General features: G+C 33.6%; 6 protein-coding genes and 1 long non-coding RNA gene across 21 annotated transcripts; 4 read left to right on the forward strand and 3 right to left on the reverse strand.

Annotated features, from left to right (window-relative positions):
- The first annotated feature begins 58 nt into the window (after positions 1-58).
- On the forward strand, positions 59-6,643 carry LOC116348144 (protein phosphatase 1 regulatory subunit 14B). 11 transcript variants are annotated; one of them, XM_031779034.1, is made up of 6 exons: positions 59-245; positions 817-1,220; positions 5,072-5,214; positions 5,517-5,944; positions 6,016-6,057; positions 6,123-6,643. In XM_031779034.1, the coding sequence occupies exons 4-6, from the start codon at positions 5,654-5,656 to the stop codon at positions 6,162-6,164; spliced, it is 375 nt and encodes a 124-aa protein (XP_031634894.1). In that variant the 5' UTR covers positions 59-245; positions 817-1,220; positions 5,072-5,214; positions 5,517-5,653; the 3' UTR covers positions 6,165-6,643. The 11 variants fall into 11 exon arrangements, with proteins under 11 accessions (XP_031634894.1, XP_031634900.1, XP_031634893.1 ...); XM_031779040.1 differs by lacking the exon at positions 5,072-5,214; XM_031779033.1 differs by lacking the exon at positions 817-1,220.
- Positions 6,517-8,350, reverse strand: LOC116348147. The gene is made up of 3 exons (XR_004201762.1): positions 7,599-8,350; positions 6,847-7,295; positions 6,517-6,772 (listed from the first exon to the last, which is right to left on the reverse strand). It is a non-coding gene; the product is annotated as an uncharacterized LOC116348147 (long non-coding RNA).
- A 1,955-nt stretch (positions 8,351-10,305) lies between these two features.
- LOC116348141 (ER membrane protein complex subunit 3) lies at positions 10,306-11,727 on the forward strand. Its single transcript, XM_031779026.1, has 5 exons — positions 10,306-10,563; positions 10,634-10,671; positions 10,809-11,147; positions 11,228-11,260; positions 11,331-11,727. The coding sequence occupies exons 1-5, from the start codon at positions 10,415-10,417 to the stop codon at positions 11,504-11,506; spliced, it is 735 nt and encodes a 244-aa protein (XP_031634886.1). The 5' UTR covers positions 10,306-10,414; the 3' UTR covers positions 11,507-11,727.
- LOC116348142 (transformer-2 sex-determining protein-like) lies at positions 11,665-15,391 on the reverse strand. Of its 4 annotated transcripts, none has more exons than XM_031779028.1 (5): positions 15,218-15,391; positions 12,733-12,814; positions 12,597-12,663; positions 12,401-12,532; positions 11,665-12,327 (listed from the first exon to the last, which is right to left on the reverse strand). In XM_031779028.1, exons 2-5 carry the CDS (start codon positions 12,786-12,788, stop codon positions 12,085-12,087), a joined length of 498 nt encoding a protein of 165 aa, XP_031634888.1. In that variant the 5' UTR covers positions 12,789-12,814; positions 15,218-15,391; the 3' UTR covers positions 11,665-12,084. The 4 variants fall into 4 exon arrangements, with proteins under 4 accessions (XP_031634888.1, XP_031634887.1, XP_031634889.1 ...); XM_031779027.1 differs by having other exon boundaries at positions 15,301-15,385; XM_031779029.1 differs by lacking the exon at positions 15,218-15,391 and adding an exon at positions 15,081-15,128.
- On the forward strand, positions 13,122-15,062 carry LOC116348140 (epsilon-sarcoglycan). Of its 2 annotated transcripts, XM_031779024.1 has the most exons (5): positions 13,122-13,567; positions 13,656-14,323; positions 14,409-14,471; positions 14,574-14,702; positions 14,772-15,062. In XM_031779024.1, exons 1-5 carry the CDS (start codon positions 13,280-13,282, stop codon positions 14,878-14,880), a joined length of 1,257 nt encoding a protein of 418 aa, XP_031634884.1. In that variant the 5' UTR covers positions 13,122-13,279; the 3' UTR covers positions 14,881-15,062. The 2 variants fall into 2 exon arrangements, with proteins under 2 accessions (XP_031634884.1, XP_031634885.1); XM_031779025.1 differs by lacking the exon at positions 14,409-14,471 and having other exon boundaries at positions 13,131-13,567.
- A 304-nt stretch (positions 15,392-15,695) lies between the features above and the next one.
- Positions 15,696-16,709, forward strand: LOC116348146 (guanine nucleotide exchange factor MSS4 homolog). The gene is made up of 2 exons (XM_031779043.1): positions 15,696-16,054; positions 16,256-16,709. Exons 1-2 carry the CDS (start codon positions 15,932-15,934, stop codon positions 16,490-16,492), a joined length of 360 nt encoding a protein of 119 aa, XP_031634903.1. The 5' UTR covers positions 15,696-15,931; the 3' UTR covers positions 16,493-16,709.
- LOC116348139 (multidrug resistance-associated protein 7) lies at positions 16,590-27,601 on the reverse strand. The gene is made up of 19 exons (XM_031779023.1): positions 26,944-27,601; positions 26,635-26,867; positions 26,386-26,502; positions 23,105-23,432; positions 21,756-21,967; positions 21,460-21,697; positions 21,121-21,389; positions 20,872-21,060; positions 19,942-20,059; positions 19,629-19,868; positions 19,243-19,559; positions 18,704-19,183; positions 18,507-18,639; positions 18,305-18,443; positions 17,917-18,241; positions 17,775-17,855; positions 17,648-17,703; positions 17,304-17,581; positions 16,590-17,237 (listed from the first exon to the last, which is right to left on the reverse strand). The coding sequence occupies exons 1-19, from the start codon at positions 27,293-27,295 to the stop codon at positions 16,807-16,809; spliced, it is 4,536 nt and encodes a 1,511-aa protein (XP_031634883.1). The 5' UTR covers positions 27,296-27,601; the 3' UTR covers positions 16,590-16,806.
- Positions 27,602-27,674: the final 73 nt, after the last annotated feature.

Below are 27,674 nucleotides of genomic sequence, written 5' to 3' on the forward strand. Positions count from 1 at the left end.
ATCGGTATAATGCTTTAAATTCTGGAAAAGCGCATTGATTTATCGCATTACACCATCAGCCATTCCTTTTTTTAACCTAGTCGTTTCGACAGTGCACAACGGTAGCGACCATAAAAAGAAAACTTTTATCTTTTGTGTCTAAACATTAAGATAGCGTTTAGTAAATTTTCTTATTTGAAAATGGAATAGTGTAGTTCTATGTGTGTAAAATAGACTTTCCATCCAAAAAAGCGGATCTTTCACTTGTAAGTGATGTCTTTTATTGAATGAGTTTTGTTAGATTGCTTTGCAGCTAATTGATTCCCCCGTTTATAGTTTATGTGATTGCGTGAATGTGTGTATGTATGTGTGGCAAGAGTCTAATTGATAACGAGGTTCTTTTATATTTCATTTGCTCGTTTCGAGCCAGTGTCATAATTAGCGAATAGAAACGAATTTTACGATTTATGTAAGAGATAGTTTTACACTCCATCTCGAAAGTTTACTCGCAATATACACTGAAATACCAATTGCCGTACATTTTACTTGTTTGAGTCATAATCATTTTTTTTGCCCATTCCATCCATACGTATATCAATGATCTCTCACAACAACAAGACATTCATCTTTTTTTATCTCATTTCGGCCACATAAAAAGCATACTAATTAAGTATTTATAAAAACCAAACATTCATAGATCACAAAAGAGCGAAAATGATTAAGCTGCAGTCACAATAAAAACAAAGAGAAATTCAAATAAAACGTGTATAGTATAAAAAAGACACCTTAATACACATATTGAATTTTTTTGACTTTTGTATATTACCAAAATTCAAGACCATTGTGTATGGAAACACCTGTGCCGAAAGCATTGATTGAATCATTCTACATGGATGATATACGCCACTAAATGCGAACTAAAGCATTAAAGAAATATTTCATCTTCAGACGAGCATATAAAAAAGAGTGACCATTAATCCCAGGAGACACTGCGGTAGACGTGCTTGACAATGGTTTGATCTATTTTATTCGATATAACGAAGTGGATGGGACGTATATGATAAAGGCAAAAAAAAATTGGAAAATTTGTCTTTCGAACTTGGTGTGAATGACGTCGCGCTTATTTCAAATGGTTTTTCTTCTCTTTCGTTTGCACTTTGTGGGCGAAACAATGCGGGGTCAGACAGTAATGGCAACAAACTCTTGAGCTATAAATTGTACAATGCACATATATATACGGGGTATGTATAAATGATCAATCTTTTATTCTGCATTCAGTACCTGCGATGCTTACATGGTTGGTCCCACAACCACACTCAATATTACTAGTTGTTTTGGATGAGCATTTACTTGCATTAGATTTTCCATGCGCAAACACACCAACACGTATACGCATTTGCATTTTTATCCATGCCAATATGAACCCTGTGGTCTGAACACATTTTATTAATTTAGCTTTTATTTCTACTTATATCAGTCACAGATCGAAATAAAAGTTTTGTAGACGGGAAATTGTGTGATGGTTGGGCAGTGTACAAGATATTAAGAAGAAGAAGAAGAATGAAATAGAGCGATTGTGGTAGAGAAAGAGAAGTAAAACAAGCAATAGAACAAAAAACACCAGAAACAAGTGAATATATACATTGTAGATGAGAAAAGCGTGTATGAGGAAAAAAATTGCAATATACGAATAGGCAAAAGGTTTGTTCCGCCACAGAAAGCAATCATGAGTTCAGTTGTGTCTGTTTCTTCTTCTCTTTTTAATATTCATTGACTTATACCGTACGCTTTTTCAAAGATTGTTGTTTGAGCTTGTATATATATACATCGTTCTTATTCGGTTATTTGCCCCGCATATATAATAATATTCTTATAGCCATCAAATTCCGTTCCGTATGTATTTATGCTGTTCACTTTGGTTCGGTTTCACATATATATTTCTTTCTTTCTTTCTTTCTTTATTCTTCATTTTGTTGATTCTTTTTTTTTAATCTTATTTTTGTGTTATTTTTTGCTTTTTTTCTCTTTTGCTTTTCGGGCGTTAATTTCGCAAAGGAAAGTCGAATGAGAAAAAAATGAAGAACAACACAAAACAATATTATTTCAATGAATTTATAAAATATACATAATGCCAATGGATAGACGTGTGTAGACGATTTGAAAACGGTATGCATTCAAAGTGAACGCGCACTGTGAGTGTGAGGGACAGAGAATCAAATCAAATGGCTAGTGAAAGAAAACATCGTCGTGTTGAGCTTATAGCATGTCGATTCAAGTGTTTTCTGTTGTTGGTTCAGTCGGAGTTTATCAGTGTATTCTATAGCACATATTCGCGCGAACGAACGCTATATCTTCTTAACGAACGCGCGATTCAATCCAATCTGTGAGATTCAGTTCATCATCGTTACAAGTATTTGAGCATTTTTTTTTCTTCAAATTTATGTTATTCAATAGCGTTATATTATTTCGAATTTTAATGGTGATTGAGCAAAAAAAAAAAAAAAGAAATATGAAATTGTTGTGATTGCATTTTTTTGTTTTTTGAATGATTCGTTGATAATTTGACTGCAGTTCATAGAGGTATATTTATTCATGTTTCTCTCACCAAATAAGAGAAATCTTTCCGGGAATATTTAACCTTTTCTAAAAATCAAATAAATCAATGTGAATGGTGTATTTGAAAATATCACAGTGTTTGAAAATATCATACCATCATCTTCACGTATAAATAATTTAAAGGTAGAAAAGCAGAAAATGTGTGTAGATGTGAATGAAATGAACGACCTCAAATGAGTTTACTTCCAAGAAGAAATAGAAAAAATACAATCCCGTTAAAAATAAAGCTAAATTTCAAGTAAATCAAATGTACAAAAATAAGAATCAAGAAGCTACATCCAAATACGATTCAATGCAAAGAATGTATTAAAATTGTACTTAAAAGAGAAGAAGAGAAAGGAAACACAGAATAAGAATAATAATAACTTGAAAAAGGTTACGAAAATCCGCGTTTCATTAAGCGTGCACAACAATTATTATTGTTACTTTGGTGTTGTTGTTGTAGTTGTTTTCTCTCTTGTTCTGGTATAATTCATTTTTTGTTGTTGATGTTGCTGTTGTTATTGTGCTGATGAAACCAATTGATTAGCATTTTTAAAGATAAAAAAAACGACTTCATATGAAGAAGAAAAATGCTCCGCTTTTGCACAGTATAAATCCCTCGGTTAATCCCCTCTTTTAAATTTTGGTTTATGTACGAAACGTGATGCGATGTGAGCAACATAAGTTCACTCAAATTTCTATATTTCAATTGGCCAAACAATTAAATAAAATAAATGACCCAAGAAAAAGCGAAATACTTCATATGAATGAACATAAAAAGAAAATGACGCATTTTTATTGGGAAACAGAAAAAAAACGTAACGAACGTTAACAACTTTAACGCACCCCGACTCTTGTTTTTTCATTGCAAGTTTCATTTTTCACATTTTTACATTGTCTTTCTATACTTTGTATTAGCCAATGATGTTCACTCATTTGTTACTTATATCTGCAAAATTAAAAAATAAACTAGTCTCTTTTGAAACTGATAGTCATCAGTTACTGTTGTTAAATTTTTGGTGGCGAAATGCTGTGCCATTAGTGCAAATTATAATTAATATGTAATTCTAATGATTATTGCGTGCGTGCATAACAATAACATGAACTTGTTGCGAATATACCATTCGAGTGCCGTAACCACTGTGAACACTTGAAAAAAGTCAGATCCATTGATAGACAATAGCTGTCGAATCAAAAAACATATACAATGTAAACTTGTATGCGAAAGCACATAAAATATTCATTACAAAATCAGTATATTTCATAGTGAGTGTTACTGTTCTAATTTCTTTTATGAATTTATTTTCATAACAGTTATTGTTGATGAATCGTGTGTAAAAAATGACTTCTATTCGACACTTGAATTGTGTGTGTTCCAGTGATTTATTATTCACTTTTGCAACATTATTTTTTGATTTATGGACTTTGCATTTCTGGTTTTGATCACGCCCAAAATATCAGATTCGATTAGTAAAGCCTCCTATAATTGAACTATTTGTCGTCAACAATCAAGTATATCAAGAGGTTTATGATCTGGGTATCGAATTTAACCTCACGTCTTTGCTAATATTTTTAGAATTACATCGGTCAATTTACAACCGAAAACATTTCCGTGTCCAAACATTGAAGTAATGTCTACATGCATACGCTCCTATTACTTCAGTCGGTTTCAAGTGCATTTGAATATGTGTATATACATGTATATGCACGCAACGAAATCAAGTATGCAAATATTTGGTTAATATACACGATGATGATGCTTCAAGCTCATTCAACAGATATTTTTGTTGTATGTATGTTCAGTTCAGTTTATTTCCGAGGGACCACTTAGTCTTAGTCAATTCTCACTCAGCATCTGAATCATTATCATCAATAAAGATGTACAAATACTCTCTAAAAATCAAGCAACACAATATTTTCTTTTTCTTTTTTCCGTTCATACAAGAAATTGACACAGAAATTGATAAAAGCAATAAACACCGTACAAAACTCGTATTTTGATGAACTTGTATGAGTTTGTGTATGCATTTCGTGACAAGAAAAAGAAATAAAAAACAACAACAATACACAATTTCTTCTTTCTCGCATTTCTTCTTTGACTGCTACATATATTGACTTAAATAAACTGGCGGTTACATGCACCATGTTGTTGATGTTGATGAACAGTGTACGTTGTTTTGTGTATGCGTGTGTGTTTCTTTTTCTTTCTTCCAATTTTATAACAAGTGTCTATTGTGGTCAAGTCGCCTCATCGGTGATAAAATCCATGTACGCATAAAACTTACTTTTTGTTTTGGTTAATTCCATTCTAAAATAAGGTTTTTATTTTTATATTCTTATCAGACGAAAACGAAACTTATACCGTCTTTTTCGACATAAGCATTAAGTGCTGTGAAACCGTGTAAATAACATATCAGTTAATAAGGCTCCGTGTTATTTGTGTGTTACAATCTATCTAAATGGAGATCTTTGTTTTGCTTTCTTTGAATTTCAGTGTGGCTGCCGCTTTGTTAGATAATGCCAATAATTGAATAATATCAATTTTAAGGATCAAATACCGAATATTCTACTGAAAGACACTAGGACATATTAACGAATGGAATGCTAACACGAATAAACTAACATATATCAAAGAAGGTGATGATCAAAGATGATCCATTGAATGTTTGTTCACAAAGTAGATGTATTAGACACATTCGCACAAAAAAGTGACCAAAAACTTTTAAGACTGTTCTATTTACATTTGCCAAGCGTGATAATAATAATTTCTGCATAAACTATTTTTCAAGAAGTTACCACAACATAAAATTTGACAAAAAAGAGTTCAAATACATACGATCAAGTTAGCCGATGGAAACAATAAAATTATTGTGTTCAATTTAGTAGAACTTTCTTAAATCATAATTTAATTCTGGTCTTTCCCTTATTTTTTTTTATAGATTAATGGTGCAAGATTAACTATTCCCAGAAAGAGTGATAAATATTGAAACTGGACAACGAATAATATAACATCTCAATCATTATAATATTTTACATTTTATTCATAATTCCACGAAGACAAAAATCAAGTACTGAAATGCAGTGCAGTCTACAATCACTGAACGATTGCGAGAGATCGCCAAATCGAACGAATCTACGGGTGAATTTTACGGAAAAGGGCGAAGCAGTGAAAGAGCGTCGTGAGAAATTCCTCACCGCTAAATATGGATCACATCAAATGAGTTTGATCCGAAAGCGTTTGGCTGTCGAAATGTGGCTGTATGATGAGTTACAGAAATTGTTTGATCCACCATCTGAAGCTATCGATGTAGACATTGATGAAATTCTCGATATGGATTCAGATGACAGTCGAATAAATCACCTAAGAGTAAGTCAACTTATTCCATTCCATTTACATATTTCGTTAATTTCAAAACATTTTTGTTTCTCTTTTTGCAGCGGCTGCTCTCTGAGTGCAAGAGGCCTCAACAAGACATATCGGTAAGAAAATTGGCAAAAAATTTCAATCAACAAATTCAAACTTTCAATTGTTCTTATATTCGCAGAAATTTATTGCGGATCTTCTTGACAGAGCAAAAACTCTTTAAACGATGTGTTAAAATTGCAAAGAAAATGCGATGGAGAACGATGAAGAAAAAAAATACTGAATAACATCAATTTATGGAAAACAATTTTTATTGCGTTTAATCATAAGAGATAATTTGAATTGTTAGTGCTACTGCGAATTATTTGTACTTTTTCATAAATTCACTAGATATTGTTTATGATGAAAAAAAAAAACAAACAAAAATAGATGTAATAAATTTTTTAGCTTAATGAACGAATGCATTGGAAGACAAAACCATCACATAATCACATCAATATTGCACATTTTTGCAATATGTAACAAATAACTCACAACCACTTTGAAACACAAAATTGACAAACGCATACCTTACTGATAACGATATCATCCAAATATTATATATCATTTAGACATTTTAATAAGATAAATTAATAAATAATTGTGTAGCTTCCCAATAAAAAATTGTTGTGGCAAATTCATCCATTATCGGGCATATGTTGACGTATGTAGTTTCTGTCAAATTCAACGTTCATCAATGGCATGAAAAAACAGAAAAAATTCAATTAGTATATGATACAAAAATTGACTTGATATCCTGATGAATTCTTCGCTTGAACACCACGCATTCACCTACAAAATGATATAACGAAAACACATTTTATCAATTCGTTTACAATTTGTATCAATTTCATCAGATTGCATACCTTTGTACAGGATCAGCTTCACTGCTGCGATATCACGATGTCATACTATTGTGTGCGATGGTTGTGCTCCAGCAGCTCCCTCGATTTCATCGTTTGCAACATTTGGTAGCCATGTTGATCCGCCGGCTCCAATGTAGAAAATTGATGGTTCATTTCGTACCATTTTGCATGTCGTTTTGTCCATCGCACGTACCGATTCAATGTGTTTGTCGAGTCCCAATCGTGCATACTGTTTGGCCAAATACGTTTCAATGCCATCATTCATTACACGTAATCGATGTTCAATGTACGAACACCATGATGATCCTTTGGGCGATGGCATTTTACCAATCATAGCTGCAATTCGATTACGATCAGCTTGCTCTTCGTGTGATTCTTTCGGCTTTCGCATCACGACGATTTTGTTTTGCATCCCAATGATATCGTTTGCTGGATATACACAAATTCACCTAACAAAATGAGAACAACAAAAACAACATTGTATTCGAAATCACAATCACAATATCAATCACTTTGATTCATTGTAAAAAAACCAAATTTGCCTCTTCGTTGATTTCAATCTCACATCGTACTGTAGCGTTCCACGTACGCATGCCCGGATCAACTCCAATAGCATACTTCAATTGTTTGCTATCGTACCTTGATTTCAGCGTCGCTTTCTCAACTGGCTGTATTTTTGGCTTTTTGTACAAAAACGATACAGATACACCATCCGAACAAATATGGTAATCAAAATCTTTTTTGTTGCTCACCAATTTGAAAATATTCTCCTCTATCTGAAAAACAGATTCCAACTCCCATGTTTGTTTGCACTGAATTCTTTCTTCTCAATGTTTCTCCAATTTGACGTTCCTTTTTTCCGATGTTTTACAATGCATCTGTATCGACGCGAATGTGTCGCCGTTGGAAATCACACATCGCTACAACAACGAAATTCCGGAATCGTGGTTTATCACGGCGATCTTTGTATGTGATATGAAACATCCGGATAGAGCGCTGAATGAATGTCCACATGCGAATGGATTTGAAACAGTCATTCTTAACGAACTCCTTGATGTTGCAATTGTCTGGTGCACCAACAAAACGTAGCTCATCTAACAAGTCGCCCAGTTGCAATTCACGCTGTTCATCACCATTGGTGGTATTTCTGCGATGATATGTGTAGTTGACGGCATTTGTTATGTCAACATTGTCGTAATATGGCAATGCGTCACCGTGACCAAACCGATCGTTGAAATAATTGTACTGCGTTGCGAAATCGTTCAATTCAAACACGCGCTTTTCAAAAAAATTCTTTGATCGGCTTTCGCAATGGGTAGTCAGATTCGTTTCCCACAGATATGTTAACTCTGCGCCGAAGCCATTGTTAGTTGGCCGTTCAATGAAATTCGATTCAACCATGTGACAAAAATCCGGTAACATCAGCGACACGTTGTCTATGTTGGCCAACAATTTTGGATTATCTTTTTTCCATCCTGTTCGAAAAATTCTTCATCATTATTGTCAATGCCTTCAATGTTTCATTCAACAAACGAACACACACAAAGAGAAAACAATCAAATCAATTCATTGCAAAAAAAATCGAAATTCTAGTAAAAAAAATAATTTCAAGGAGAATACACAATAATAATTGAATTTCATCTCACCATCATCAACAATACCAACGATGCCAAATTTGCTATTTCTGTGGCCTAATCGACAGAATTATGATGATTTGGACTAGAATATCACGATATTCTTGTTCGGATCGGTCGTCTTGTGTCGACCCATTTTGCGTTCTATTTACACTCAATTGAAAAAAAACGACAAAAAATGTCATTAAATCATTGCATAAACACTTTGAAAATTTTCACTTAAACAATGAACACAAAGAAAAACACACACTTCAGCACAAAACAATAAGAAACATTAGCAGAGACAATCGTTTTACCGTTTCAAAGCATTCCAGTAAACTGAATTGAGATGACAAATTCGATATCGTGTTTGAGCGAATATTCGGGTATTCGAAAATCAAAGCAAAATTCCAAACAATAAATAACAAACACGAAAAATGTCGATGCAACAAATTCACTATTTCGATCGATGGCGAAATTGAGATTTCATACGTTGTTAGTTTGTGAATATGCTGTTATTTAAAATAAAACGAGGATCAAACACAAACTTCACAGTGTAAAGAAATCTATTCTTTTGCAACACACATTAAACTCAAATGAGAGGAACCAATTGTATAGAAAAGGCCGTCACGATGTGATGTGATGCGGAGGTTACGAAGCATATTTTTTTAATGTAAACAAATGATGATCGGTGTGACTGACACACAGCCACCTACTGTTAAATGTCATACACATTCGAAATTCGTTTCGGGTTCGAAAATTCAAAATTGATTTTTTTTTCATGAAATAAAAGAGAGTAATGCAGTAAATGACGTCTGAAAATGTTCTTAATTTTAAATCATATAACGCAAATCTCTTTTCAAACGGATTGTTTATTTTTTTTATTATTGAGCAACGAATGAATCGTTACAATTTAAAACTTAACGTATTGGGCTTTGTTTACATTATTAATAACGAAATGGTATTGGAAGTGAATAAAACAAATGGAAGTCATTCCATTGGAATTCGTACATTGAGTTTAAAACAATGTTTTTCTATGCATTCTTGGATTTTAATTTGAAAAGGTATTTGATTTAATCCTGTTCTATAAACAATATATGAAAACAGTGCCACAGAAGCGCACTCTGGTATAATTAAATGGTAGTATATACTGTCACTCATATTTCAGCATAAAGAGAAAGACATAGAAGACACAACAACATCCAAACTATCTATTGTTAGACGTAAAGTTCATTCCGAAAACATAAAGACAAAGTTTCAGCTGATATATCTATAAAAGCAGAAAATATATTTAAAAAAATAACTTAATAAAAAGATTAATGGTAATTTGATTAGGTAAAATAAAATATGACTGATAAACCAGAGCAGACCATGAAGAAAAGGACGGATTTGTCGACAATTCCCACCAAACAGTATATCGACCAAACCGTTGCTCCAATTTTACTTGAAGGTTTAAAGGCCCTTGCAAAGGAACGTCCGATTGATCCGATTCAATATTTGGCCGATTATTTGGTGAAACATAAGACAAATAATGGTGAACCAATTAGAGAAGAGCCGGTCGAACAAAATTGAAAATAACCATTTGGTGAATGAAGGAATAACAAAAAATACAACGTTGTATAATTATCACTCAAAACACAGCATTTTATATCATTAGTACTGTTCTATTGTTGTTCAATTTGCATCTTGAAGCTGGAAATAAATATTAATATGTAGAATTCAAAAAAAATCTTGCTTTTGTTTATGATCGGAAATTCCGATTCGGAATAGTATTTTATCTCAATTTTTTCAATAGGGATCTATGTGTCATAATGAATGACATCTGTCATCCTTACACACGACATACATTTATAAAATAAAAAGAATTAGAGACATTTTCATCGATTCAGAAAATAGTACAAATAAATTGTTCTCAATCAAAATTGAGATTGAGTTAAGTAAAATAGTTTTTCATAATGACAGAATTGTTGATTGATCCGAATATACGTGTTTGGGTGTTTTTGCCCATCATTTTGATCACATTTTTGGTCGGAATCATAAGACATTATGCATCGATATTGATTTCATCACAGAAAAAAGTTGAACTAACTCAAATTCAAGATAGGTAAAGTAATCATTTGTCTTGAACTAATATATTTTATACAATAATTTCATTTATGATATTTTGCATACAGTCAAGCCATGATTCGAGCTCGTTTATTACGCGAAAATGGTAAATACCTGGGGCAAATCACTTAAAAATTACTTATTAATTATTATTGATTGTTTTCCGATTATTTTTCGATTATTTCCCGATTACTTATCGATTATTTTAAATTTTATTCTTTTCTTTTGTGATTCTCCCCTTAGGTAAATACCTGACAGCTCAATCGTTTGCTATGCGACGGCATTATTTCAACAATGCCGACACTGGTTATTTTAAAACACAAAAACGCCAGCCAGTTAGTCCAAATTCGACCGCAATGTTATCGGATATGGTGAAGGGGAATTTCGTTAACGTTTTACCAATGGTATTCATTGGTGGATGGATCAATTGGATGTTTTCCGGATTCGTTACGACAAAAGTTCCATTCCCTCTAACGCTACGTTTCAAACCAATGCTGCAACGAGGCGTTGAGCTAGCTTCACTTGATGCGGCTTGGGTTTCTAGTGCCTCCTGGTACTTTTTGAACGTGTTTGGTTTACGAAGTATTTATAATTTTCCATTCTGTTCCATTACTTATTGATTAATTTCCATTTTTCCATTCTTTTCCTCTGAACATCCCTAGGTATTTACACTTTGGTACTTGGCGAAAACAATGGTATATACAATGTACATTCAATTATTATATTCGATAAACATTAATTTCAAATTAATTTTTGCATGTTCAGCGGCTGATCAAACATCAGCGATGCAAGAACAAATGAGTGGAGCGGCCGGTTCAATGCCACAGGATCCAAAGGCAGCCTTCAAAGCTGAATGGGAAGCATTAGAAATTACCGAGTACGAAAATGTATTACAAAATGTTGATTCACATGTTTACAGTGCAATCAATGAAAGTCTGTAGTATTTGAAACCATAATTTCAACAGTTAATTTAATTGAATCGTTTTTTTTGGTACGATATTCGCTCTGCGTTTCATCTAAGTGCATCATTTACCATAAATCAATAAGTTGCATGATTAATAAAGAACAAAGATAGAAAAAGAGATAACATAGAAGAGAATAAAGTTCAAATGCATTTAATTCTTTTATTTGTAGTAATCTAAAACCGAATGATACCATATTATTATTGTTGTTTTTTTTCTTCTTTAAATATGAATGATAGAAATATTCCGGTCCAAATCAATCTGTAATCAATTTTGTTTCTTGGTCATTTAAATTTTAAAAATCGATTGGACAATGAACATGCAATTGTAATTGCCTGTGCAGACGAATGAAATAAATGGCTTTACCCATATTGTGTGTACATTTAATACATATACCAAGCTAATGAATGTGCATCTAAACAATTCGATCAATAGATGACATATTTGATTGGAACTTTTTGTATTGTGACCTACTCTAAAATAGATTAAAATTAAATGAGTCATTGCATTTTCATGCTAGTTAAGTATTGATATTTGTCATTTCAAAATCTAAGTAGTCAACGTCGATACGATTCAGGTGAGCAGGGTGATCGTCTCCTTGAGCTACGATGTGGTGGGTCAGCACGAGTGCTACGTCCCTTATATACTCCAGGTGTGGGTTCATGTGGCCTTGATGTTATCGAATAATCAACTCGAATACGACGATAATCAATTTCCATGCCCGAGCAAGACTCTTTTGCATCCTTTGCGTCTCTTAAATGTTTGAAGTAAATGAAACAAAATCCGCGAGATCTGCCAGTCTGCAAGAAAGAATCAAATTTCAAAACTTAATTCACGATTATCTGTTTAAATATTACAAATGAATCTATTCACCTTAGTATCAAAAATTACATTAATTCGCTTAATTTTTCCGTATTTTGAGAATATTTCATATATTTTATCTTCTGTTGTGCTTGCACTTAGACCAAAAACCCCAAGACATTTCGATTTTGGTGGCGGTTGCACCTAAATTGATAAACATAGTTTGGATTAAAAAATATATTTTATATAATTTTATGGCAAAAATTACCCGCGAACGTCGATTTTTCCTTTCATCTTCACTTGAAACACTGGAATTTCGCCGCCGGTCCCTACGACTTTAAATTCAATGTATAAAGAATTAAAATTACATATTCTGTCAATTAGAAATCTAAAAAAATACTTACTGTAAACTATCGCGTGATGTTTCACTGGATGAACTTCTGGATCTTGATCTTTTCATTTTTCTTAGATTTTTACAATCATATACTAAAAAAAGAGAAAAGGATTTCGAAAATAATTGTTATATTTTCACTAAACTTTGTAACTTTGTCAGACGAACTAGATTAAAATGAATTCAATCAAACGTGTTTCCACAGAAACATACAATTTTGTTTACACGCGACGCTTCAAATACTATGCTTTTGCCAAAGTTCTGTCACACGAAATAAACAGTCGCCTGATATTATTTATAAATGTAATTAAAAAAAACTGTAACATGGCAGCCCTGTTGTTCATACACAATGTCTCCCACTATATATTTTGGACAACGTATTGTGTATATGCGCATGCGTGAAATTACTGACAAGACGAAAAAAAATATTTGTGTAAAGGAATGTAATCGATTAAGTTAGCCGTCGCTTGGTATAATTTTCTTTTGATTTTCGTGGGTGCTTCGAATAAAATTGCCATTTTCTGTGCTCAATCTGCGTACATAATAAATTGCCAAGAACAATGGACAATCGGTACATTTCATGTGTATTGATTTTGTCATTGTTTAGTTTTACTAATGGTGAATTATTATCGATGTCACTTGGTCGCGTAAATGTGAACGAATGGTTTTCGAAAAAAATCGAACCAAAAATGTTTAATCTAACGCTAGAACAACCCGACCAATTTGAATACAGATTTTCTTTGAAAAACTACCCAGATCTACCGTCATGGATGCGTTTCATGTACTCTACCGAATATAATTCTGGATTTCTCTATGGCACTGCTCCAGAAGAGTTAAGTGGTCAAGATGTAAGTGTATTGATAATTTTTACTATCCTCTTCAATCATGAATATTCAGATTAATTTCAATTTTTACTATCTATTACATGCATTACAGATTCTATTGGATGTGATTGCACTGAATAAACTGACCTATAACATTCAACATTCGGTGCTTTCTCTACATATTACACGTAAGACATCGTATGCAGTCAATACCGTACAAATGAAAATTGATAATTTGAACTGGGTGCACTTAACTCAACCGGGACGTGTTGAAAACTTGAAAAATATTTTCCGTCTTGATTTGTGGCCGGAAAGTAAAAATGATTTACACATTTCATTCATGGAATCAGCAATCAAAATGGGTGGTCGCGTACCAATTCAACCACAACAAAAAGAAGGCATTTTCGTACATTTATCATCACACACTGCATTTTCACAACGTTTGATTGACTTGCAAGAGGAAGTGAAGCCATTATACAAAATCTCAACATGTACCTACAAACGAACTTCAGTTCAAACGATATTCGAAAATGCTGGATTTAAATTGGATTGGTGTGCATTTCATATTGTTAACGATGACAGTAAAATCAAGAAATCTCATCAGATCGAACATAAGCCATTGCGTCAAGAAGAACCATTATGGGATTCAATGTCTATGTACGAGATTCCGCAAAGGACATACATTGATGAGTTTGCATTTTCTATCGCATTACCCGGTGTTCTCTTGGCAATACTAGTAGCAATACTGTCCGTTGTTCTATGCTTTCAACACGAAAAATTGTAAGATTTCAAAAAAATTCACAAATATTTTTTTCTATTTTTGTTTGTTTTCATTTTTTTTTAATGCACTTTTTTGTCTGGTTAGGTTTGATCCACAATCTGAACTATATTTTTATCATGTTTTTGACATTGTTTTTGATTACTTGAGGTGATTTATTTAATTTCATTTTGATTTGATATGATTTCATTTATATCAATTATTTTCATCGGTTGACACATATTTATGTTAATGTGATAAAAAAAATTGCAGCATTCAAAGACCAAATGGAGCTGGACATACCGTGCAAGTGGTAATGCAACAAAATCATCCTACAACTAGTTTGAAAAGTTTAAAAGATATTAATGCACTGGTGGACAACATAAGTTTGACTTCAAATAGGTAAACACATTGTATTACAATTGATTAAGTTGGATTTTCCTCATTAAAGAGATGTTTACATTTTTACAGTCCAAATAATAGCTTATATCGGGCAAATAAGGCAGCAGCAAGTACCCTTAGACCAAAACCACCACCATATAAACCGAAAAATTTACATTATAATAGCGCTCACATTTAACAACTCGACGACTTTTCAAAACCTAAAAACACATCATCATATCGTAATCAAATATATTCAATAGAATCGTACACTATAAAGTCTAATAAAATTGGGCAAACTAACGGACAGTCAATAGAAAAAATAAACTGTTGAAGAAATATAGTTATAATATGTCTAGCAATAAAAGTATAACGCACAAATCTATTGTTTTCATTTACCCGTTAGGATTAGAAACTATCTATATTTTGTAGATAATTTCAATTAAAAAAAAAACAACAACATCTGGCCCGAGATTTTTATTTACCAAATTAAACTTTTGAATTTGAACGATATACATGAAAAGAAGAAGGCTTACTTTTTCAATTTAATTCAATTTCGATGTTGTGACAATTGACAAGTTTAACGAACAAAATGGAACACAATACAATTCCTAATTACTTTTTATTATCCTGTTGTTTTCAAAACTTTGCACGAAGCCGATTATTTCGATATTATGCGTGTAGTGATTGTGATACATAGGTAAAGACAAAGCTACTAAAGTTTGACTTTTCGAACGAAATCGCTGCTATAAAACTCTACGTTTCGAGGGCCATCTGTCGATGCGTTCAGGAATCTCTAAATTTATAAATGACCCAAAGAAAAATAATGTAAATCATTTTTTTTGGAATATTCAAATTCATTTCAAGTTTAATTTCTTTCTTTTGTATTTTTGAAAATATTTAAATGCAACAGATATATTATATCGTAGAGCAAAAACTATTTAATGTGGATCTGAAGGTTAAACCAACTTAATGACGGTAAAATGAGTTTGACGTTTGCTTTTATAGCACAATGAGAATTGTAAATAAACATATTTAGAAAAAGAACTTTTCTGCAACCGAACCTCATCTAGAAGGACATTCAGTGAATTTTGGAAAACAACAGAAAATCGTTTTGTACGTTCAGAGACTTGATAAGGTGAAATCATTTCAAACTTAAACTATATGAGCAACATTTAAGTGGATCAAACAGAGAAATACTTCAAGTTTCGGAGCGTATTCAACATATCAAAAAAAAAAAAAAACTAAAAATGACCGAGGAAACAGATTTTCCAAGCGAAATCGATAACAATAAAAATAAAAATACGATTCGTTGCCAGTTTTGTGATTCGATTATTCTGAAAGCGAAAAGCGCTAACTACACCGAAAATGAGGTACAAATCAATACGTGAATTTATAATTCTTTTCAGGTGCTTATCAATTAGTCAGATTAGTAGGTCGCTCAATGTTAGTTCACATTTGTACATACAATATACATATTTGACATTATAAACGCAAAACGTCAATAATGAATAATAAAAAAAACAATTGAAATGACTTTGAATTAATGCATTCCTCTTTTTTTTATTTTACAGTTTAATTTACCGCTAATGCATCAAAAGAACAAGGAATCAGTGACTAAGAGTGAAATTTTGAAAAACTATTGGGCTGTTGATGATATGTTTACATTTGAAAATATTGGATTTTCCAATACCGTGCAGAACAAGAAGTATTTGATTTGTGCAGATTGCGAGATGGGACCCGTTGGCTATCACGATATTTCCACGAAAAAATGCTATGTCGCACTGAAGAGAGTCAAACATGTGAAATAAACGCAAATCATTTCCAAACAGAGATTTGATTATTTTGGACAGGATCCAAAGATGGGTGGATAATAGAAATTACAATGCGGTAAAAAAAACAACAAAATTCCATAAATTGTCTCCTTGCCTTAAGGAAAGCAAAAATCAAATATGAAATTTTAATTAAATGTTTAATTATTAAAAGAATATACTAATATAAAATAAAATAACTAAAATTGAGAATTCACATAATTCATTTAAATACTTATTTCTTAAGAGCAACATGGATAATAGGTAGGTTTTTGTTTTTTGGTTGGGTCATGTACTGTACAATAAGTTTAGTTTCAAATAATTTTTGGTTTCATTTGTGTTGTTTGTTGCTCATCCAATAGTGCATGGAATCGAGAGTCTATATCACTGGCAAGCTGTTGAGGATTCCCCTCTTCAATTATTTGGCCATTTTCTACGACAAACAAACGATCAGTCTGCTGAAGGCCATTCAATCTATGCGCGATTAACAATACAGTAGAACTTTCAAAAGCATTTCTCAAAATAAGTTGAATGGCCGTTTCTGAGTCGGAATCCAAACTTGAGGTGCCCTCATCTATTATTACAACTTTTGATTTTCGCAACAATGCTCGGGCGAGACATAAAAGTTGTTTTTGACCAGCCGATATATTTGAACCATTGACATCTAGGTTTGCATTTAGTCCACCAAGTGATTGTACCAAGGGTGTGGCCAGACAACGTTGAATTGAATTCCATATATCTGAATCTAAAATAAAAGAAATGCAATTTCCATTATAACAAATGCCAACTAAAAATTAACAACAAATACAACCTAAATGAAGGCCACGAGGGTCCAGATTATCTCGAATGGTCCCTGAAAATAGGAATGAATTTTGTGGCACAAGCGATATACGTGACCGAAGAACACTAAGTTTCAATGTGGCGATATCGACGGTGTCCACCGTAATATGACCATTATGAAGTGGAGCGACACGCAATAATGCGGCCATCAATGAACTTTTTCCGGCTCCTGTTCTGCCAACCACACCGATTCTTTCACACGAAGATGTTTGAAAGTTTATATTTCGCAGTGAAGGCTGTAGATATGGTCTGTTTTCAAGGTAATTCATTAATTAAGATTACAATTTGTGATGTTTTACTTGACTAAATATGTACCTGTACTTGAATGAAACATTTTCAAATTTAACAACACCTTGGCATGGCCAGCCGAACTAAAATGAGAGAGATACAATTTCAGTTATAACAAAATTGATTTTTTTTCAATACTAGCAATAAATATAACCGGAGCGTCTCTGCTTCCTTCAGCATTCATTTCTGGCCTCAGCTTACTGTAGTTATTCACACGTTCAACAGCAATTAGTTCCTGCGAAATATTATTTTAGTGATAGAGTAAATGAAATGATGAAATGGTAAAACAAACTTACTTGCTCTGTTTCGGTTAGAGCGTTAAGTACACCACTTAGTAACGTCACAAATGACAAAGTGTAAGATATCACAAGTCCAGTTAGCTCGGGTGTAGTTGAGTCAGCCGAGGTAATCACAGCTATGAATCCAGAGCCTCCAATCAAAAATGCACCGAGCATTTGTAATCGTAATCCTAGCCACTGTTGGGCTGCCGATGCAGTTAATTGTGATCTTGTGCTATCTTCTAATTTGACTAAAAAGTCACGTTGAAACCTATTACCGGCTCTCATTGAACGTATTGTTGTTAGACCTTGAACGGTCTCCGTGAAGTGCGTATATATTGGACTGTAAAATTATGATGAAAAATTAATTCTTTGAATTGAACATTTTCGCATAATTGAATCTTACCTTAGTGCATTGCTTGATAATCGTTTAATATCTCGTGATGATTTGCGATAACGCGATTGAATATCAAAGTAAATGGGAGTCATTGGAACTATGACGAGGATTAACCATGGCATACCGTATAAAGATACAATTAAAGCACCTTTTAAAAAAGAAAACATTTCAAGGTCATATTTAATGCGCATTTTACCAAAGAAACACATACCAATCAAACCCGCTATCTGTGCGAGAAATATATTCAAAATGAAAGGCAGCGAATCATCAATTGTATTGATGTCTGAGCTAAATCTGTTCAAAATGCGACCAACAGGCGTAATGTCAAAGAAGCTGAACTCAGTCTAAAATTAAATAGAAATTAATACTTATTGGCTTGAGGCTAAAAATTCAATAGATTGATCTTACAAAAATGACTGAATTCAAAAGGCGATTGTGAATGAATTTGGCCGCCTTGATGCCAGCATAGGCAAATGTGAAGGCTCGAATCAGAGCTATAATCGAATTGAATACAGCAATTCCAATATAAATAGCAAGATAATAACTGTTTTGAGCTGCCCAAATATGTTCTTCGGTTGAATTTTCCCTATTCTCCTTTGTACACTCGTCAATATCACCTAATGTCAAGAGTTGCTGAAAAGTGCACGTCAAATAACTCGTGATTGTATCTGTGTATGATTTTGATTCGGTCAACATATTTTGTTGTGTTACTGTTGAATTTGAATCGTTTATGCTTTTTATCCAGTGTGCTAACCAAGCATCTGATATATTTCTTGACGCTTGCATTAAAAATAGTGATAGCAACACAAAAAAGCCTAATGTGGGTCCCCAGGCCTTGCCATATGCTGTCAATACACGCGATGACAATGCACCCGACTCTTTAATTTCCTACGGAAAAAAAATCAAATATTAGTAATGTAAATATAAATAGACAATGTCAGATTTACATGAAATACTGATTTTTCTGGACTAATAAGGTCTTCGGTATTCAACTCAAAACTGAATGATGAATTGATTTCAAATTCGGACGACGATGATGATTCGCTTTCAAGGTGGTCACTTTCAAAACTGCCTAATGCAAAATCGCTCGTTGTGACTACTCCCTCTTCAACGTGCAGTATTTGATTCGAGTAGTAGAACAATGAACGATTTTCTGTTACTACAATTCGAGTTCGATCCTTCAACAGACCTAAAATGCAATGCTTCACGATATGTTTAGATACGTGAGCGTCGAGTGACGCCAGAACGTCATCAATCAAATAAACTAAAATATACTCAAATTAGTTTCAAGGATAAATAAGTAAATTTAATTGTATTTAAATTGTATTCATACTTTGTTTTTCCTGATAAACTGCTCGTGCAAGAGCCACTCTCGCTTTTTGACCGCCTGATAGAGTTGAACCATTTTCACCAATATCAATATTATCGCCGCCCAAATCTTCAATGTCTTTTGATAAGGCACATGCCCAAATCACTTTTCGATAACGCTGTTCTTCGAACATTTGTCCAAATAGAATATTTTCTCGCATTGTACCATGTTGTAGCCATGGTTGTTGTGCTACATATGCCATTCCTATACGCAAGTTAAATTTTCAAACAATATACATCCATCCATGTTACATAGGAGTTTTTTTTTTCGAACATACCTTCGTCAATATCTTGTAAATGTATATAACCACTTATTCGACTCAAACTTCCATTGATTGCATTTAAAAATGCACTCTTGCCTCCACCAACCGGACCTTCAATGCATACCAAGTCTCCCTAAATATTGTGTTTGTTATTAGTTATTACTTTTCCGCACACACCGAGTGCGTAAGGTAAAATATTGGAATTTGTCAAAAAACTAAAATCCCTCTAAAAATGAGTTTCCGAGTGTTTTCAGGGTCAATGAATACGAATCTAGTGTTTTTCCGATATCGTAATGTATATGCATACCATAAAAATTTGTTAACACGATAACCTTCCCCCCAGAAACGTTATTTAAAATTTTTGCAGGATGATTGGGGATCTCGTGGAATAGAAACTGGTTTGATTTTGAGCGACTTTGGATGATAGGGTAAAGGTTCATGTCTGGTGTGATGATTTTATGTGTACTTATTGAGGTTTTTTTGGCACAATGCAAATAATTTTTGACTGTCTGTATGATATCTTAATGATCTGAAACTTTGCACGGGTTTTTTTCATAAAGAAATAACATTCTGAGAGTTTGAAGAAATATCAATGCATATTACAACATTTTGATTCAGATTCAGTTTTCTCACGAAAAGATATTTAATAAATGCATGTTGTGGATCACAGTGCGGAAAAGTTCATCTTGCGGATGTAAGACATTTTATATACAGGGTGTCTCATATAAGTGGCTCACTACTGAGGGTATAAATTTCAATTTTTTCTTCTGTTGGTATAATTTTTAGAAAACTCCCCCGATAGAAATTTAGCAAATAAATTTCTACGAATTTCTTTCGGAGTAGATTTTTGGCAACTGTACCAACAAAAGAGAAAAATGAAATTTATACCCTTAGTAGTGAACCCTGTATATGGTAATATTTTCGTAATAATAATATAATATAAACCTTTTTAATATCTCCGGAGATCGAATTCAGTAAGAAACGTCTTTCATCATTACCATTTTGGATTGGTTTATTGTAGCAAAACGAAACATTATTCATACTAATTATGACTGGTTTTTTGGTCGATTCATCTTCGGTAGGAGTTTGCGGTTCAAGTGGTGAGTAGTACTTTTGTAAATCAATATCAGGCAACTGGAAATATTATGTGAGACATTAAACTAGTTCTCTTATGAAAATACCGATAATACTCACATCGAGATAGATTTGTACACGTTTTAATGATACGTATGCCTCAACTAAGCCATTGAATACCCATGGAAATGCATTTAATGGTCCGATCAACATATTTAAAAGTGCTACGCTGGCAAATGCTGTTGCGGCTGTCATAGTTTGACCAAGAACAGCTGCTGTTGCAAATGTAAGCAATTTGATAATGGTGGGTGTTATGGCCCAGAAAAATACGCATAACGCGTCCAAATATTTTTGCTTCGCTAGTGCTTTAAGTTCCTTCTGTCTCATGTCTAAAAAAGATAATCATACAATATGTTATGGGTTTCAACATTCTTCAAATATTAAATGTAAATGATATACTTTGTATTCTCTCAACAAATACATCTTCCCAGCTAAGCATTTTTATCTGTTTGGCCCCGGATAATGCTTCAAAAGTTTGTGACACTCTTGCATCTTTTGCATTCAAAAACTCTTGTGATAGTGATGAAATTCTGATTGCAAGCCATCGCGTGATTGGTATTAATATAACGGCGAATATGACTCCCCCAACAAATGCCAGGCCAATTTGTGTATACAATAGATACAGGGTTGCAAACAACTGGAATTGAAACTCATTTAATTAAAATTTAAAATTCGAATTAGATTTGGAATCTCACTTGAAATGGTGTACTCCAAAATGAATGGAAGCTAATGCAAGAATTTACAATTCGATCGGTATCAGTAGACATTAGATTAAGTACTTCCGGGCTGTTATCATTGACAAATTGTGCATTAAGTGCTTTTCGATAAATAGCCGTTGTAAGTCCCATTCTCATTTTTAGACTTATTATTGACATCTGCCAATTGAAGTGTGTCCCCAAAAAAGCACCTGATAATGAAATCCATATATGGAGTAAGAAATCTATTTTGTTTGAAATATATTGGAAGTATAAATTAAAACGTAAGGATTTTTCACTGAAATTGGGCATTTATTTCAAGAGCATGGTACACATTTTTTATCCAAAGAATTGTCCATCGCTAGCCACTACTTTTTCCCATTTTCCAGCCAATTCATGGATTCCGTGCCAAAGGATTGGTTGTTGTTTTGAACGAAACCACGAACCGACCCAATTTGCGATTTCCTCCGAAGAAGTGAAGCGTTTGCCTGCCAATTCGTTTTGCATCGTTCGAAACAAGTAGTAATCAGAAGGAGCAATGTCTGGTGAATACGGCGGGTGGGGTAGAACTTCCCATCCTATTGTCGACAAGTATTGTTTGACGACATTTGCAACATGTGGCCGAGCATTGTCATGAAGAATAATTAACCGGTTGTGTTTTCCCCTCCATTCTTTCCGATCTTTGTCCAATGCTCGCTTCAATCGCATCAGTTGTAGTCGATAGCGATCTCCTGTGACTGTTTCACCCGGTTCCAGCAGCTCATAATACACGATACCCTTTTGATCCCACCAAACACAGAGCATTACCTTCCGGCAATGAATATCTTGCTTTGATTGCGATGGTCCTGGTTCGCCGCGTCGAACGCATGATTTTTTTCGCTTTGAGTTATCGTAGTGGATCCACTTTTCATCGCCCGTAACAATTCGATCCAAAAATGACTTGCTTTTTTGTCTTGCGAGCAGCATTTCACAGATGGTAAAACGCCTTTCAACATCTCTCGGTTTCAATTCGTGCGGCAACCAGTTTCCAAATTTTTGGATGAACAAACAACAAACGATGACATTCAGCAGCACTTTTCTTTTGATTAAAGTATAAAAGCATTGCTTCCCGCAAATGCTGTTTTGTTGGAACGTAATTCGACATTTTAATCGCAATAAAAAACTTGTGTGTGCAGAATTGTTTTCACTTTGACAGATCGAATTTAGTAGATTTTTTGACGCTCTTTAAGATACAACACTGTCCTTTCACTGTCCAAACAATTGCATGTGTGATAGATATGAAGTTATATACGAATCCTTACGTTTTAATTTATACTTCTAATAAAAAAATACAATAAATTCCAAATTACCAATCAATGTAGTTGAAAAGAGACCAAATGCATACGCATACGATAATAAATTAGTTTCGGTTTGATCGTTTGAGTTTTGAGACAAAAGGCTATTCATCAGGAGTGGTCCAGTAAAACTTAACATATCAGCCAAAAAACGAAGGACACCAATTGCATAAAATTCAAATCCAAATACACGATGTAATGCACGGAATAGACTCACAGTTGATGCCAATGCATTTTGTAAGCATTCAGCCGTGTTATTTATTGACATCGATTCGGGCAAATCAAAGAGATCATCGATTGTTTTCAAGTTGCCACTAATTCCCTTTTCAATTAACGGATTTACCTAGGGATGATTACAAGAAAAAATAGACATATTTTGAATTAATCAACATGTAATGGAACCTAATGGAATGTAATGGAAATGAAAGTAATAAGTAAATGACCAATGAGTAATGGAACAGAATGGAAAATAATGTCTTAATGACTCCTAATGATATGTAAGCAGTAACTTTCAAGTGTATATTCAATAAACTGAAATAAGGTGACCACATAAATAAAAATAAATCTTAAATAAAAACTTTCCATTACTGAAATTGCAATAGCTAAAAAAATGGCTGAAAATTGAGATTTTGGTGATTAATTGATGATTGTTGTAGCGGAGATCTGTGCATAGAAAAGAAACAGGAAAATATTATAAAATGAGTAGCATAAAATGCATGAATTAATTGGATTGATTGTTTTATTGGTTTACAAATTCAGTAGTTTCTTCTAAAACGGGATTCGGTTGTTCATGTATTGTTCACAGTATGCACAAACTGCGATATAGAATGTTACGATCTGCGTTTACGTCCCGCTTCCACACAACGATCAAAGTTCCAAGTCGTCCGGCCGAACTTTGAAAGTAAACGTTTCATTGTTGTTGTGGTTGTGGTTGTGGTTGTTGTTGTGGATTTGGTACATTAATTTGCATCATTGTCAATGATAATGTCTTCTCGTACTTCTATAAGAGTATACTTGATGTATATACAATTTTAGCGAGCAATGGCTTCAATTCATCTTCATTGTTCACATTGGCTGGAGCTGCATTATTGACATTTTCTCCTGCATTCAAACGACGGCCATAGGAGTGACGTGAAACGTACGATTAAAAAAACTTGACATCAGCGCCATTCCTTCATAACTTAAAATCGTACAAATTCGCATTAGATGGCGCTTATAAATCGACAAACACGCTTAGATTTAATTAGAAGAAAAATAAAAAATATTGAAATATTTTCAAAATATTTATTGGGTATAGGCATTAATTCCTGCGGTCGACATTTAGATGTCGCTACTTAAAATTGTGTGTAGCTTGACAGGTGAATCCAATTGCATTTTGTACATCTGACATTTGCCAATCTAATTCAGAGCAGAAAGATTTATTTTTGACACAGTGTCATTATTTTCTGATCGATTCAAAATGAGTGATCAAAAAGTGTTTTTCTGTCTGGTCCTCCTTTGGTTCAATTTTTTCACTTTAAATAAAGTGAAAATACATCTTAAGGTTATAAAATGTTGCAGGAGACGAGACCTCTCAATCTCTACAGAGAATGTTGAATTTGGTGAAAAAGAAGTGGTGAATTTGTTGAAAAACTGTGAACTCACCAAAAAAATTTGAATGATGGCTATTGGCGTTTTTTATTCGATAAAGATGCATGAAAATGCATCAGAAAACATCAGAAGCATTAAATATATGCGGATCAATCGTTTTAAGACATTTGTAATGAGGTGAGACCAAAGAAATTGTGTGCCACACCAGCTGAATCCAAAACTAGTTGTAAGACGTTTTTTCACATTTTGGCACAATGTTCCAAAAATAAGAAAAAAAGAAATTTTTGTATCGTATTGTAACTGGAAGTGAAGAGGGCATCTGCTGCGATAATCCCAGGCATACAAATAAGGGTTCAATCCGACACAATCGTCAAAATCGACAGCATAGCAGTATTTTGATGATTTCTCGGTAATGCTCATTATTTGGTGGGATTGAAGTGGTGTGGTGTATGATGAGCTGCTGAAACCGGGTGAAACAGTCACGGGGGATCGGTATCGACTACAACCAATACGTTTGAGCAGAGTACTGAGAGAAAAATTGAGAAAAACTGCGACAAGAAATAGTCGAAGGATTTATCAAAATTTGACATATTTCAAACATCGCAAAAAAAAAGATAGGGGACTCTGGTCGGGATGAGCTTGATCACCCCCCGTACTCTCCAGACCTTGTCCCTTCTGACTACCACTTGTTTCGATCAATGCAAATGGGCTTGTCTGAGATATCGTTTCGAAATTCTGAAGGAGTGCGAAAATGGGTCGATCAATGGACAGCTGGAAAAGATGGGGAATTCTTTCGACGGGGAATCGACAAGCTACCAAGAAGATGGGCGGAAGTCATAGCTAACGATGGGCAATACATTGGTTAATGTACTCATTCTTATTATTTTTAAATAAATGTTTCTTTTCACCAAAAAACCGCAGGAATTAATGCCTACACCCAATAATTTAATGATTTTAACTTAAATAAAATTAAATGGTGTGACTTCTAGTGCATGAATGAATCTATTGCGAATTTGTACCATTTTAAGTTATGAGGTACTGGCGCTGATGTCAAGTTTTTCCATGACGACGACGTAGTTTTCTTCTTAAACAACGTTTACTTTTCATCGTCCAAACTACATGTGCTGATTTCGCAAGGATCTTTAGAATACAATTCAAACGCGTTCTGTGTCGTGCTTTCGGTTAATTATTTGGCGCTTCCAATACGGTCGAGCATGGGCTAAACAGCACCGATTGACGTCTGAGTGCAGAATATGCAATACATAGGGACATACAGAGTCGGAGTTGGTGTGCTCCTGTGTATTAGTGATATAGTTCGCCAGAGCTGTATGATTTCGAAGATATAGAAGTTTCATAGAAGTTTCTGTTCCGTAATATAGGTCGTATGCATACAATCTTCAATAAAAAATCTCCGATAATAGCGCCCAAGGCTCACACAGATGCCTATTCGATTTTATTTAATGCGCAATACCAATACACAATATCAATATAATGTGTCGCATTGTCCGTTAGCCACGCCATGTTGTTGTTGTCGATGTGACATTGTTCCGATGCAATAGCAAATTGTGTGTACAATGTTGATTCCTGTTCTCTCCACTGCTACTAATACCACTAACAAATCTCAATTTTTCAGCAAATCTTTTTGCTGTCGCGTATTTTGTTTCCTTTGCAAATTGTTCTTAATTTAAGACTTATAATATATTTACCCAGTAGAAAAGCAACCTTGATAGGCATAGTGCTTCATCTTGTGCCTGTCCTAATGCTTCGATCTGCATATCATCGTGAAATCGAACATAATGTGTCCCGAGAAGACTTTGACGCTCCTATATTTATAGAAACAAGGAAATAGAAAAAAAAATCTATATAAATGACGAGTTTGATTTTAAATCTGATTGCCGTAAACAATTTAATCTAAATACCAATTTATATCAATTTACGAATCGATAGCAACTTACATCAACTTGTAGCGTACGTCGTTGGATATATGTGGAATTTCCTTTTAACATTAACGACAATAGGTATACAAAATGCAACGCAACTAAAATGGCAGCATTAAGCCAATTCTTTGAGTAAATGGCTGTACGTAACCAAATTCCAGATAGTAGTGCCAATGCAATCCATATGACTAAAATGAATAATGGCCCACGATGACTTAAATTTCCATGATTTCGTAGCACCAGTAGAAAACCTATATAAAAAACATCAAGATTATTTAACATCAATTGAATTAGTGAGATATAGAATTAATAATATATATTCAGTACCGATATGAATGGACCATGTCAAAATTTGGAAACCCATTAATAAAACATCGATCGGATATATAGGCACTTCTGTCACAATCATTTGATACATTGAATAAAAATGTAGTATTATGATCAAAAATGATGCTAAAACTCGCAATGATATAAAAAAATGTTGTGTTTTATTTCGACGAATTAAAACGGTTTGATTGCCAAAAAAATAAGCAGATATGATGGCAAATATAAATAGCATTGGTAGCTGTAAACAAATTTGTTGAAAACATGGCGATAGAAATTTTTGTTCTGCTTGCCATGGTGTTAGTCCCGTTGGACACACGTAACTCCAATTCCAATTCCAAAAATTTGATTCCATTTTCAATCAACTATTTTCTTATCTTTTTATGCCTTTTTTTTCTTTTGATTTTTTTTACGGATTTTAAAAATTCAATTAAAAATCTCTAATACAGTCTAAATGTCATTTTCAACACTCTTCGTTTATTTAAACGCTCCTTTTTATCGCCTCTATCTCCACATTGACTGGTGAATCATTCATGATATTTAATATGTATGTGTTTTTTTCTCGTTAAATTAGTGACCGATTATGCTACACAGTATAGGAATGTTTATCATTACGATAACTCAAAAGAATACAACCAGACGAAGTAACAAAATTGACAATTCAAACAGATCGTTTTGTTTTCATATTCCGAAGCTGTCAAAATATCATATGAAGATGTGAACGTATTCATATG

The sequence above is a fragment of the Contarinia nasturtii genome, unplaced genomic scaffold (assembly GCF_009176525.2).
Source record: "Contarinia nasturtii isolate CC-2019 unplaced genomic scaffold, AAFC_CNas_1.1 Cnas_scaffold_2291, whole genome shotgun sequence".
Lineage (NCBI taxonomy): Eukaryota > Metazoa > Arthropoda > Insecta > Diptera > Cecidomyiidae > Contarinia > Contarinia nasturtii.